The sequence below is a fragment of the Canis aureus genome, chromosome 9, assembly GCF_053574225.1.
Source record: "Canis aureus isolate CA01 chromosome 9, VMU_Caureus_v.1.0, whole genome shotgun sequence".
NCBI lineage: Eukaryota > Metazoa > Chordata > Mammalia > Carnivora > Canidae > Canis > Canis aureus.
In genome coordinates, this window is record NC_135619.1 from 17,109,327 (window position 1) to 17,124,483 (window position 15,157).

At 34.0% G+C, this 15,157-nt stretch overlaps 2 protein-coding genes across 4 annotated transcripts in view; one reads left to right on the forward strand and one right to left on the reverse strand.

Annotated features, from left to right (window-relative positions):
* The window catches only part of LOC144320448 (uncharacterized), a 77,859-nt gene that overhangs the window by 53,556 nt on the left and 9,146 nt on the right, over positions 1-15,157 (reverse strand). The window lies entirely within an intron of this gene.
* Positions 1-15,157, forward strand: part of SRP54 (signal recognition particle 54) — a 37,286-nt gene that overhangs the window by 19,700 nt on the left and 2,429 nt on the right. For all 3 annotated transcript variants that reach the window (XM_077909017.1, XM_077909019.1, XM_077909020.1), the window contains 7 exons: positions 3,726-3,876; positions 4,933-5,081; positions 5,606-5,706; positions 6,215-6,301; positions 9,870-9,943; positions 10,159-10,267; positions 12,677-12,847. In XM_077909017.1, the coding sequence (XP_077765143.1) occupies positions 3,726-3,876; positions 4,933-5,081; positions 5,606-5,706; positions 6,215-6,301; positions 9,870-9,943; positions 10,159-10,267; positions 12,677-12,847 (842 nt within the window). The remainder of the gene's footprint in view (positions 1-3,725; positions 3,877-4,932; positions 5,082-5,605; positions 5,707-6,214; positions 6,302-9,869; positions 9,944-10,158; positions 10,268-12,676; positions 12,848-15,157) is intronic.

A 15,157-nucleotide genomic window follows, 5' to 3' on the forward strand; every position in this document is an offset into this window, starting at 1 on the left:
CTCTATTCTTATTTATTTCTTTTCTTCCTTCCTTCCTTTCTTTCCTTTTCTTTTTTTTTCTTTCCTTTCCTTTCCTTTTCTTTTCTTCTTTCTTGATTTTGTCTATTTATTCATGAGAGACACAGAAGGAGAGAGGCAGACATAGGCAGAGGGAGAAACAGGCTCCATGCAGGGAGCCTGATGTGGGACTCAATCCCTGGACTCCGGGATCACGCCCTCAGCTGAAGGCAGATGATCAACCACTGAGCCACCCAGGCGTCCCTTATTGTTTCTTTTAAGACCTATCTGAAGCATTCCTTGATAAAACACACGGGTGAATTCCATACTATTTTTTTTTGTAAATAATTTTAGAAAGTTTGATCATCCTAAAAAAGCTTATAATGTATAATTATCTCAGGTAGAGATCATTGCTTTCTTTTATTTGATATAGTAGTTCAGTTAAGTAATTTATATGTTAGAATGATTAATGAAAAGAATTGAGTCTATATTGAATTTAGGACTTTTTGGGAGGATAACATTTTCTTAACATTATTCATATAAATGGTTTCTTAGTAAGGTAAAGAAGCTAAAATTTGAGGTAATTTAATGAATGGTATCATTTTGTTAGTCATGCTTTCTACTTTTTGGGTGGCGAGAAATGCTAATGAACTTTTGGCTTACCATATATTCTTTATTTAAATTTTTTTTCTTTTACTTTTTTATGATTTCATTTCTTTTTTTTAAAAGAATTTATTTATTCATGGGAGACAGGTGCAGAGACATAGGCAGAGGGAGAAGCAGGCTCCCCACAGGGAGCCTGATGTGGGACTTGATTCTAGGACCCCAGGATCACGACCTGAGCCAAAGGCAGACACTCAACCACTGAGCCACACAGGCACCTTAGTTTTTTATGATTTCTAATAGGTAGATTAAAGAATAGCATTAGGAATTTATTTTTAGGATAAGAACTGATTCTAATATGGACTTAAAAATCAAAGGATAAAAAAATATTAAGGGATAACAAACAGTTGTATCCTTTGGTTCAAAATTTGTAAGAAATTTGGCTGATAATTAACTATTGGCTAAAGCCAGAGCATTTTTTAATAGTATTCTCAATACCATTTATGAAATAATCTTTCTTTTACTCATGTAAATTTAAGAAACATAATACATATATGGAGTAAAATGTTAGTGATCATTGTTTTCTCTGGAAGGACTGAAGGGACTGGGACTGAGGAAGAATTTGAACTGCATCTCTGCTGTTAAATTTACATATTAGCATTTATTTTAGGGGTGGCATATACAGAGCTATTTGTTACATAACCATTTGTCCTGTATTTTTTAAAAAATCTATTTTATTTAAGACTTTTATTTTTTTTATTTTTTAATTTATTTTTTAAAGCAGTTCTTTTTTTAAGATTTTATTTATTCTTTTTTTTATTTATTTTTTTTATCTTATTTATTCTTGAGAGAGAGAGAGGCAGAGACACAGGCAGAGGGAGAAGCAGGCTCCATGCAGGGAGCCGGACGTGGGACTCGATCCCGGGTCTCCAGGATCACGTCCTGGGCTGAAGGCGGCACCAAACCACTGAGCCACCCGGGCTGCCCTTTAAGACTTTTAAAGAAGTGAAAGCGCTAAAGATTTCACTTCCCAGTTACCAGTTTTTAGCCTGTCCACCTGTGGTTTATTTCAATGTCCGTGCAAATGAACACACAGATATAGACAGATAATTTTAAATTGAAATGGAGTCTTACAGTGCTTTTTACTTTGTTGTGGTAGTGGGTATATGTAAATTTGTCAGCTCTCATCAAAATGAACACTTAAAATAGTACATCTTACTGTGTGTATCAGTAGACCACTAAGGAGTTGATTACAAATGGGATCTTATGACAAGATAGTGGTTACTCTTGGGAGGGAGTGTGGTGCTGGTTATGTTGTTTCTTGACCTGGATGTGTTCACTTTGTGAAAATTCATTGCATTTATAATTTGTGCAACTTTTCAATGTAAATATATTGTACTTCATTAATACATTCACAAAAGAATGAAATCTTTATTCTGAAATAGACCAATTACTGTTTAAGTTAATTCCATTTTATGGCATCATTGCATTCCACTGTGTGCATTCCATTCATTCCAATATGAATTCCATCATATTTCTTTGTACATTTATAAATTTTAATTATATCTTTAGCATATTTAAAAATATCTGGTAATGCTAATCCTTTTTTTTTCAACATCCTCTTGCCTGTTTTCATCTGCTTATTTTCCTAGATTAAATTTTGAAATTCCTTATTAAGTTCCCAAAAGATTTTGATTGGAACTACTTTGAAACTAGTTAACTTAGTGAAGAACTGACATCTTTACTATATTGTAGAGTTCAGTTTAGGAACCTATTGTGTTGTTTTTGCTTTAAAAATTTATGTCCTTAAATATTGTAATTTTCTTCATTTAAATCTCACATATTCTTATTAAATGCCTTCATACCTGATTTTTATTGTTGCTCATTTAAGGAGAAAACTTTTTTTTAACATCTGTCTTTTCATTTGACAGTATTGATCTGTATAAAAAATTGCCACTTCTAAATAAAAAAATTAAAAAAAAAAAATTGCCACTTCTGAAAATAGTGCAGATTACAATGTGATCTCATTTCTGGATTTTAAAGTTTAAAAGATTTTTGACAATTGTGAAAATGTAGTGAATTAGGAATGAAATTAAACTTTTATGGAAGACGTTTTCCTTTTAGGAACCAAAAGCCTACCCATTAAAATAAATGTAATAACATTCATATTATAAGAGTCTCAGAAAAAGAAGAGGGAAAAGGCAGAAAATTTATATGAGGAAATAGTAGTTGAAAACTTCCCTAATCTTGGGAAGGAAATGGATCCAAATCTAGGAAGCCCAGAGAACTCCCATCAAAATCAACAAAAAAGAAATCAGAAGCCTAAATTTCAGATCATTTGATCCAATTCAAGCTGTAGGACTGTGTCATAACAATTTTCAAAGAAACAACATTATGAACTCTTTATATTGGCTATATTTTTATTTTTTATTTTTATTTATTTATTTTTTAAGATTTTATTTATTCATGAAAGACAGAGAAGAGGCAGAGACATAGGCAGAGACATAGGCAGAGAGAGAGGCAGGCTTCATGCAGGGAGCCTGACATGGGAATCAATTCCAGGAGTCTGGGATCACACCCTGGGCTGAAGTTAGGCACTAAACTGCTGAGCCACCCAGGCATCCCTGGCTATATTTTTAATACCAAGAAATTAGAAATACTTCAGATGACCAACAATAGGGCATTTATTTAATAAATGATAGCATAACATATGATGGAATATTATTTAGCCTAAAAAGTCATGTTTTACAAGAATATTTAATGGCTTTATAAAATGCTTATGAAAGGGTGTTAAATGGGAAAGCATGTGTATGTATTCTTCAATTATTAAAGAAAATATAAAAAGTATTTGAGGGAAAAAACTCATTCAGATAAGACATGCAGCAGAATCACATAGAATTTTGTAATTGGAAAACTAAATAATGCTTTCTGCTGCTCTAGAAGTGGTTTGCTATCTTTATTTTTAAACTTTTTTGTTTGCTATTTTTAACATTTATTAGATTTTATTTTTCAGAATTGAAATTGTGACTTTTTCAGAATAAAGTTATACTAATAATTGTCAAATTATTAGTATTCGGAAGTTTTGCTCTGTGGTTGTTGTTGAATCATTTGTCCTTGTTAAATAGCTATACAGAAATGGATCCTGTTATCATTGCCTCTGAAGGAGTGGAGAAATTCAAAAATGAAAATTTTGAAATTATTATTGTTGATACAAGTGGACGCCATAAACAGGAAGACTCTTTGTTTGAAGAAATGCTTCAAGTTGCTAACGCTATAGTAAGTAACTTTCAATTTAACAACATGGTAAGGACTTTGGCTAATTTAATTACAACCCCTTATTGAGTTTATGATCTATGTAAGTTATTTTTGGTTGTATAATAGATTCCAAGTAATTTATTTCTTTCTATTTTGGGTATATGTATTTGTATGGTAAGGACTTAATCTTCTCTATACTAGATATGAAATTTTCATGAATAAGTATCAAAAAATTTTCCTTTCTCACTTAATCATCTTATTGTATATATAATAAAAAACAAGAAACATAATTTTAAAATTAACCTTTCATATTGACTTTTCTGTAAATTATTTAAATCAAATTAGGACATTTCCTTTAGCTGAATTTTGAAAGATTTTCAAAATGAAGCATTTAAAAATGTTAATGATCATTTAGTGTCTCTTTAAAATTGTGATGGAAATAATTTAGGGAAAAGAAGCAGCTTCTAGATAATCTGTAGCACATATTTTGCCCATGAACTCAGTTTTGCCTTTGAGGAGTTGGCAGTAATTCTTTAGCTAATCAATGCTAATAAATTTCTTTTTAGCCATGCATTATTTTGACCTGGTTGAGCAGAGCTAAGGGAAATAACCTCACCTCTGTTTTATTCATTTTGGTTTTAATTCATACTTTTCTACTTTTTCCCTCTTACTTACTTTTAGTATTCTCTTGCGTAGAATGTGATTCCTCAGATCATTACATATAAAAAACATTTTTCCTCTTTATTCAGGCCTCATCTCAAATGTTATTCCAGAGAGGCTTCCCCTGGCCGCCCTATCTAAAAAAAGTCTCCCATACCTCATATTGTTGTACATCTGAAATGTTTACTTGCCCATTTATTATCTGTGTCTTCTGACTAGAATATAAGTCTCATAAGGACAAGGATTTTATTTATTTCTTTGTCTCAGGACCTAAATGGTGTCTAATATATAGTACTCCCTCAATAAATATTTATTGATTTGATGAATACTTATAATAAATATTTTTCTATAGCTTCTAATGATGAAATTTGCTCAAGAGCAGTAAAAATATGTATCTTTCTTATTTAAATTTTCTAGCAACCTGATAACATTGTTTATGTGATGGATGCCTCCATTGGACAGGCTTGTGAAGCCCAGGCAAAGGCTTTTAAAGATAAAGTAGATGTAGCTTCGGTAATAGTGACAAAACTTGATGGCCATGCAAAAGGAGGTGGTGCACTCAGTGCGTAAGTATTACTGATGCTATTGTTCTAAGGCTTGGGCTTATATGGGGCTTGTGTGTGTGTGTATGTATTTATAGCTTTCTATTGATCATTTAAAATACAGTCCAGGGGCACCTGCTTGGCTCAGTGATTGAGCGTCTCTGCCTTTGGCTCCAGTCATGGTCCTGGGGTCATGGGATTGAGTCTCGCATTGGGCTCCCCTCGGGGAGCCTGCTTTTCCCTCTGCCTATGTCTCTGCCTCTCTCTGTGTGTCTCTTGTGAATAAATAAATAAAACCTTTTAAAAAAATAAAATAAAATACAGTCCAGTATATACCCAAATTGAAAAAAAAAAAGATAAATTCTAGTGGCATACCTAATATGGTCTATAAAAGAATTTTAAATAAAAACAAATTTGGAGTCCTTCTGATATAGTTCTGTTTTAACAAGTGAAAAGAAACTTGAACTGTATATCTTTAATTACTTTGAAATCTGCTGGAAAAAATTTACCTTTTTTAGATTATTTCATCATTTTCCTTTTCTCTGCAGAGTTGCTGCCACAAAAAGTCCAATTATTTTCATTGGTACAGGGGAACACATAGATGATTTTGAACCTTTCAAAACACAGCCTTTTATCAGCAAGCTTCTTGGTATGTACAGTGGTGGGATATAAAAAAATCTCTAAGGAATAGCGTGGCTCTTTAGGACAGATTAGGATTTTAATCCTACTCTCTCATTGACTAATTTAGGAAAATCATTACCTTCTATGATTTATCTTCCTCACCTGTAAAAAATCAGGATGATGGTTTTCTTCTTCTTTTGGTTTGAGTGGTAGAGGATGAAGTATTAGAAAGAAAGTTCTTTGGAAAAGTTTTAGAGCACAATACAAAAATACGTGGTTTTGGAAATAGCAAGGGTAATGGCAGTAAAACCTTTTGTATCAGGTAATAGAGTTCGAGAGCATGGAGTTTGGAATAAAACCTGGGGCTGGAGTTCCTGCTTTGTTTTAAGTTCTTGAGGTTCGTTTTTCTCACCTCTAAAATATAGTAGGAATATCTGACCTGCTGTCTCACAGGGGTATTATCTATGTGCATGTATTTTATATAATGTAAAGCAGTATATACTGTTGTTAATTTTTCTTTTTTTGGGGTCTTATAGGTATGGGTGACATCGAAGGACTGATAGATAAAGTCAACGAGTTGAAGTTGGATGACAATGAAGCACTTATAGAGAAGTTAAAACATGGTATATGAGAAGCAAAAAGCATTTGCTCTCTGATGTCTTCTCACAATTTCTTTTTGATAAAGCTACTGTTAATTTGTTTGAAATGACAAATCTATTATTAAAGTTCAATTCGTCAAATGTTTATTTTCTACATGATTTATATGCAAATCATTTTAAATCTCAGATAATCTGTAAACAATTGTAGAATTGAGTGTTTTTATTTTCTTTCTTGTAATCAAATGGCCTGAAGGTTAAAATTGAGATTTTCATTGAATTTCATGAAGTAGAACAGGTTAAATGTAAGTTGGAACACTCTTTCTAATCTGTTTATTTACAAATTATGAGTGTGTATGTGTGTGTATATATATATAATATATACACTAAATATAAAAAAATGTAGAAGAATGAGATTAAGCACACATTTGTTTTCACTCCACATTTAAGACCACTCCTATAAAGAATATATGTTGTGATTAAGAGCTCAAATTCTAAAAAAAAAAAAAAAAAGAGCTCAAATTCTTAAATTTGTCATATTTGAATTTATATTTGATCTATTTTTAGCTGTATAACTTTTTCAAATTACTGAACCTTAATTTCCTTATCTGTAAAAAGTAGGTAACGCTAAGTATCTTCCTTATAAACTTGTGAAGATTAAGTCAGCTGATATATATAAAATCAGAAGTATTCATCGTATATTATTATTGACCATTTCTTTTTTTCCTCCAAATGATCTTACTCTTAGTTTCCATGGTTATATACTATCCTGCCTCTGCTCATTCTCACTTATCTTGTCAGTTACCTATGCCTTTATCCCTCTCTTAAATGTTGGTATTCTTCAGGGACCAATGCTAGGCCATCTTCTTTCTCTGGAGCTTCAGGTTGATACCTGTTTGTTTACTAGACCATACTTGGATGTTCATAGACATTTCAGATTCAGCGTATCTGTATCTTCCCATCCTAAAGTCTCACCTCATTGTTATCATCAATGAATGCTAATGTCATTTGTCTTATTGCCAGAGGCAGAATCTTGGGTGTTGTCATGGACTCTCTTATTTCTTTCTTGCTCTGCCCATTCCTTTTCCCATCTGTCAGCTTGTCCTAGTAGTTCTACCTCCTAAATATCTTCATTCCATTCCCTTTTCTTGCAGCTCCTGCAATTATGCAAGTTTATCTCTTTATTAGGTTGTTTATTCTAAGTCTCATTTTAACAGATCTTCCTGTTTCTTGGATTCTTCCCCTTGGATCTATTTTTTATACTGCGGCGAAAATGCAAGTCTAATCACATTACTGCCTTTCTTAAAATCTTTCAGTGGCTTCCCATTGCTCTTAGAATCTTGTCAAATGACTATTATTGGGGTACCTGGCTGACTCAGAGAAGCATGCAATTCTTGATGTCAGAGTTGTAAGTTCGAGCCCCACCTTGGGTGTAGAGATTACTTAAAGTTTTTTTTAAAAAAACCCATGACTCTACCAACTAGCTCACATCTTCCATATCATTTTTTTAAGACTTTTATTTATTTTTCCATGAGAGACACACACACACACAGAGGCAGAGACACAGGCAGAGGGAGAAGCTCCATGCAGGGAGCCCGATCTGGGACTCGATCCAGGGTCTCCAGGATCACACCCTGGGCTGAAGGTGGCACTAAACCGCTGGGCCACCTGGGCTGCTCATCTTCCATATCATTTTTGATGCTCTTTTCCTTAACCTTCCATGTGCCAGTCATGCTGAATTTCTCTCAGGTTCTGAAATATATGTCACCTCTGTGCCTTTGCCTGTTAAACAGGTGTTCTCTCTTCTTCATACTTCCACGCCCCTCTCCCCAGCCATAGAGGCTAACTCTTACTCATACTTCAGTCTCTCCTTCTTTAGGGGCATTTTACCTGATCCCTGGACTGAGTTAGAACTCTGCTATATGTTTCCATTGCACCCTGTAATTTTTGTATTATTCATTATAATTATTAGATATATGTCTTCCCTGTTTGAAGGCAAAGGTAAGTTCATAGCTGTGTTCCTTACATTTTATGTTTATAGTACCTAGCATAGTTTCAGGCACTTAGTAGATTTTTAATAAATATCTGTTTAATGAATGAATCTATCCCTCATTGCCGGGTGCTTTTCCCCACCTTTCTTTATACTTGAACAGCTCTACCACTGCTTCTGCCACCAAATTAAACTGGGTAATATATCCCTAGTCAGTCTACTTTTTAACTGTTAGATCTCTCCTTATGCCTGCATTTTGCTTCTGCTCTTAGCATTCTACTCATTTCTAAGGTCACCAAGGGCAAAAGTAGTAGCAGCCTTTTTTTTCCCCCTTGGTTCCCAATATTTGTTACTTTCTTTTGTTTTTGAACTTTTCATGTGGGTTCCATGACAGTGTATTTCCTGTACTATCATGGCTTCAATGGTCACTCCTGTGTAATAGCCAAATATGTATTTCAGCCTTAACTTTTTCTACCACTGTTTAATTTTACATATCTAGCTGCCTGCTATAACATTTCCTTTAAAATATTGTACTGTCGGGCACCCCGGGTGGCTCAGCGGTTTAGCACTGCCTTCTGCCTAGGGCATGATCCTGGAGTCCTGGGATCGAGTCCCGCGTCAGGCTCCCTGCATGGAGCCTGCTTCTCTCTCTGCCTGTGTCTCTGCCTCTTTCTCTCTCTCTCTCTCTCTCTCTCTGTGTGTCATTCATGAATAAGTAAATAAAAGCTTTAAAATAATATTGTACTGCCACTTAAATTCAGGATGAGTAAAACCAAATGCCTTTTCCAGTTATATCTTTAGGCCATAAATAGAAAATACTCTGGATTGTTTTTTTTTTTTTTTTTTGGATTGTTGTTGTTGGTTAATTGAAGTTAATTTACATATAATGAAATGCGTGGTTCCTAAGGATATTGTTCCAACAATTTTAACAAATGCACAGAAACACATATCCATCAGGAAATATTTCCATTAACTAGAAAGTTTGCTCATTCTCCTTCCTAGTAAGTACATCATATTGTAGGAATCCTAATATGTCCCTTTTTCCCTACACCTGGTTTCTTTGACAGCATAATTTTTTTGACATTCATCCATTTAGTTCTATGTACCTGTAGCTTGTTCTTTTATTGCTGAGTAGTATTTCATCCATAGTCTATCATTTTCCTCTTCATGGACAGCCATGTTGTTTAGAAAATGCCAAATAATCTAAAGTGTTTTTGCCGTTTTACATTTTTACCAGTGATCTATGAGAGTTCTGCTTGCTCCATATCTTCTTGAACTTTTGGTGTTGTAAGCCTTTTTCATTTTAGTCATCCTAGTATGGTAGAGTTTGTCTGCCTTGTTTTCACGTTTTTTGTATATTTACTTCTGTCCATTTTTTCTGATAGAGTGTAAGCTTTTCTAGGATAGAATCTGTCTGTGTATCTATAAATTCTCGACTGCATTTACCATATGATCTTGCCCATAGTTAACTGCTCAGGAATATTTATTGATTAGATATTTTGCAAGTATGCTTCAAGATGAATCCATGACTAAGGAAAAGATTAATTTTATTGAATGGAAATGTACATTCTCTAACATACCTGAACCATTTATGTTGTATTTCAGGTCAGTTTACGTTGCGAGACATGTATGAACAATTTCAAAATATCATGAAGATGGGCCCCTTCAGTCAGATCTTGGTTAGTTATCCAAAAAAGTTTTTTTTCTACCTTCTTTTGTTTTTCATTAAAATGTTTAAGAATAGATGCCTTTACTTTCATTATTTTTGCTATTTGGGTAAAAAAATATTTTAAAAATTTAGTGTCAAAATTAAAGCTAGTAGTTAAATGTGAACATTCTGAACAATTTAATCACAAGCTGTTGTTAATTTTATGTTTAAATATATTTGTTTTAGGGTATGATCCCTGGTTTTGGTACAGATTTTATGAGCAAAGGAAATGAACAAGAGTCAATGGCAAGGCTAAAAAAGTTAATGACGATAATGGATAGTATGAATGATCAAGGTAAGATGGCAGATTACTTGATTTAGAGGGCAATGTTCTGAATATTTGCAAGTGGATAGTTTCACTGTGTTCTTGTGGACAAGACTGGAAAAAATGTAGACTGAAAGATTAGGTAGATTTGTAGCTGTTTTGAACTCAGAGTTCTGGTTATTGGATTGACTTCATATAGAGAAATGCGGAGTACAGTGTTTCTCCAAATGAGTTCCGTGGAAAAAACTCTCTTCAGATGATGATAGATATAGCTTGAAAGGAATGTTCTGTAGTCAAATAAATTTGGGGGGAATTGTGGGTTAAAAAAACTAGTAAGTTTATTATATATGTCTCCTCAGAGCTCTCATATGTTAACATGATTTGGGAATCTGTAAGAGAAATAGTTTAAGCAATGCTTACAAAGTTATTTTGTACTGAAACTCTCGAGGCTTCAGTATTTTTTTTAAGAGGGAGAGAGAACACGCACGAGTGGGGGAGGGGTGAGCAGAGGAAGAGACAGAGAGAGTCTTAGGCAGGCCCCACGCTCAGCATGGAGCCCAATGTGAGGCTCCCTGAGCTGAAATCAGGAGTTGGACACTTAACTGACTGAGCCATCCCGGCGCTCCTCAAGGTTTCAGTCTTATTAGAATACTGCTCTCTGTAATCCTGTATTATCACTACCTCCTCCTATACTTCCAGCCCATTAACATTTCTAGTTCCATGACCCCTTTATCTTTTTTCCAGTTTTTAAACACTCTTTCTGATTCAACCCAGCACGTATTCCAAACCTTTATCACCGCCCCCCCACCCTTAGGCTTTCAATTCTACCACTTGACCTCTGACTTTACAAAGAAACACAGGCTTTTGGCATAGAATTCCCTCAGCCTTTGGCTAACTTAGCTATAAGACTGTGACAGTCATGAACCACTCTTCAGGCTTTTTCAAGGACCTTAGATCTCCCTCAATAAAATCCTTTCCTGTCTCCAGTCTTTTCTTACCTCCTGACTTTTATTCCCCTTTCAGCATATAAACATTCTTAAGTTCACATTTTCTGGGCTCATACTTCTCCCTCATGCTTCTTTACTCTTTGTTTAGTCAAACTTCTTGGAAGAACAGTTTGTATTTTTCTCAAACTACTGAAATCTGACTTCTGTCCCTACCACTATGCAGAAATAGAATATACAAAGATTTCCAATAACCTATTGGGCTGCTCCAGTGGATCCTTTTCAGTCTTTTTCTTGACCTTTACAACAGTGGCACTTGTTGATCACCTTTTTGCTTGGCTTCTATTAGTATCGTCTTTCTCCAGTTTTACTGTACCTTTCTTGTTAACTCAGTCACTTTTTTAGCCTGTCCCTAAAATGAATATATATACTACAGGTTCTGACCCGGAGTTCCTTGTTGAGCCTGGAATTGGGCTCCCTACTCAGCTGGGAGTCTCCTTCTCCCTCTCCTTTTGCTGCTACCCCTGCTGGTGCTCGTTTCCTCTGTCAAATAGATAAAAATAAAATCTTAAAAAAAAAAGGAGTTCTAAGAGGAATAGTCAAAGGAGTTGGATATTTGTAACCTAGAGGAGATTCACCAGAGACTTGGTAGCTCTCAGATATTTGAAAGCCTTTTTCTTTGTGCCTGGCAAGGAGACATGTATGCAAATAAGAAGTGCCAGGCAAATTTATTTTATTTTAATATGGAAAAGATTTTCCATAATTACAGGTATAATAGAATGGCATAGATTACTATATTTTAGATAGTGTGACATCTGGACTGAGGGTAGCTGACTATTTAATGGGAGATCTTGTAGAGAGAATGCAGATGTATTAGGAATTTTAATTAAAGTCCATTGTATTCTGTCTGAGATCATATGTAGCTAATGCCAGAAGAAATGCACCTTGTATTCTAAGAGTTATAAAAACACTGGAGGGAATTAACTCATTCTTTGTCTCACAGAAAAGATTAAAATACTAGTCGAAATTATATAGAAAATATTACCGTTATTCTGTTGATGATAGAACCTACCTATTTCAGTTGCTTAGATGCCTAAATTTATGATTTAAATGTTAATAGTTATTTAGAGCTAAAGCGAGCACTTTTCTTTTTTGAATATACCTTATGCTTCTAGTATATGCTCTGAGGAGCAGTTGGAAATGAGATATGGAAAAGGTACACATAGGCTTCAAAAGTTTTCAGAATGTCCTATTTTACTTAAACTGTGGGGTGAGTACATGTGTATTTGTTTTATTGTTTTTATAGTTTATAAATATTATAGATGTTCTTTTGAATATATTTCATGTTTAAATTTTAAAAATCAGATGCAAACATGGCAGATGATAACATTTGTTAAATCTGGCGGTAATTTTATTTGTGTATAAGATAAATTTGTACATAACTTTTGATAATATTAATTGTATGTAAATGAAAGTAATTAATCCTTGTCTGCAGAACTTGACAGTACTGATGGTGCCAAGGTTTTTAGTAAGCAACCAGGAAGAATCCAGAGAGTAGCAAGAGGATCAGGTGTGTCAACAAGAGATGTTCAAGAACTTTTGACACAATATACCAAATTTGCACAGATGGTAAAAAAGATGGGAGGTATCAAAGGACTTTTCAAAGGTAAGAAAAGTATTAGACTCATCATTATTTAACATAGCGAAAGTAAAGAAAGAAATTGAGAAACTAAAATTAAAGCCAAGTAGTACTGCCAGTACTGGAAAACACATTGCCGAATTTCATGTTATATTCATGTACTTCTTGAATATGATCTGATTTATGTTTTCAGATTCAAGGTAATAAACACTAATATTTATTAAAGATAAACAATGACTTTATCTTTATGAAGATGTAATACATAGTAAAGAAAATTTAGAGAGAATAAGAAAGTATAAGAAAAAAACTTAAAACACCCATCACCTTTTCTCCCCAGGGAATCCTATCAGTCCTATTGCAAAATAGGACTATAACTAGTGAACTACTGCTTTCTTCTGAAACATCATTACTATTATTCCATATCGTCAAATATTCTTCAAGATTTAACTTTTAAGCACTGAATACTCTTCCAGTTATGATTATATCTTTGGTGCAGTGGATATTTAGGCTGATTCATCTGCTTCTGGTTAGCCGGGGATTTTGTCTGTTTTGATCAGATACATAGTTGATGCTGAATGAATTTTATAATAATTTAATTATTTAATATTTTCTTTTTTTTAAAATTTTTTTTATTTTTATTTTTTTATTTTTTATTGGTGTTCAATTTACTAACATACAGAATAACCCCCAGTGCCCGTCACCCATTCACTCCCACCCCCCGCCCTCCTCCCCTTCTACCACCCCTAGTTCGTTTCCCAGAGTTAGCAATCTTTATGTTCTGTCTCCCTTTCTGATATTTCCCACACATTTCTTCTCCCTTCCCTTATATTCCCTTTCACTATTATTTATATTCCCCAAATGAATGAGAACATATAATGTTTGTCCTTCTCCGACTGACTGACTTCACTCAGCATAATACCCTCCAGTTCCATCCACGTTGAAGCAAATGGTGGGTATTTGTCATTTCTAATAGCTGAGTAATATTTTATTTAATATTTTCAATTTAATAATTTCAGTTTAATGATTCAGGATATGTTTTTTAGATTACTACTCAAGTTTAACATCTCTTCATACATTTATTAGTTTGGATTTCCTTTGTGAATCATCTCTTAGGATCCTTTTCATTTGTCTTTTTTTCTCCCGTTGCTTTGTAATCACTCTTTAAAATCCTTGGCTTGGGATCCCTGGGTGGATCAGTGGTTTAGCACCTGCCTTTCGCCCAGGGCCTGATCCTGGAGTCCCGGATTGAGTCCTGCGTTGGGCTCCCTGCATGGGGCCTGTTTCTCCCTCTGCCTGCATCTCTGCCTCTCTCTCTCTCTCTGTCCCTCATAAATAAATAAAATCTTTAAAAAAAATAAAATAAAATCCTTGGTTTATGTTTACAAATATTTTACCCAGTTTTCATTTGCCTTTTATTTACAGTTTTTAGTGAATGGAAGCTTTCCTTTTTAATGTAGGCAAGCCTATTTATCATTTTTTTTTAAATTTTCTTATGCTCATAAAAGCCTTCCCCATCTTGATAACCACAGTAGTCACCTACATTTTCTACTTGTTTTGGTTTTATTTTTTAGGTTTTTAAATTTTTATCCCATCTGAAATTTATTTTGCTGTGTATCGAATAAGGTAAAAAGATAAATTTACTTTTCCAGAGTTAGTCAATTGTCCAAGCCCTCGCAAATATTTTTTCTGTATTACAAACACTATTGAAGTGAATTTATTATTTCAAACACATTGATTAGATAATCTCCAAAGATGAAGCAATACTATTGAATAGCTTTCTAAAAAGAATGAGTATTTATATAATTTTTTAAATCATCTTTTTTCTTTGATGCTTTATTTTTTTGCTTGTTATATGCTATTTTTTTGTGACAGGAAGAAAAATTAGAAAACATGTTTAAGATGGGTTATAATTTCTCACATCACATGCTATTTCAGATAGTGATTTTTTTTTCAGATAGTGATTATTAAATATGTTTAACATCTTTCCCAAATAACCCTGTTTGTGTTTTGTTTTGTTTTTTGTTTTTAAGGATTTTATTTATTTATTCATGAGAGACACAGAGAAAGTGACAGGCAGAGACACAGACAGAGACACAGACAGAGGGAGAAGCAGGCTCCATGCAGGAAGCCCGATGTGGGACTTGATCCCAGGACTCCAGGATCATGTCTTGAACCAAAGGCAGCTGCTAAACCACTGAGCCACCCAGGAATCCCTATTTATTTATTTTAGAGAGAGAAAGCTGACTATTCTTGATTGAACTACTGTGGACCTGTTTATCTAAGCATTGATAGCATTGATTACTCAATAAAGGCAGAATCAAGATGAAATGGGGAGTG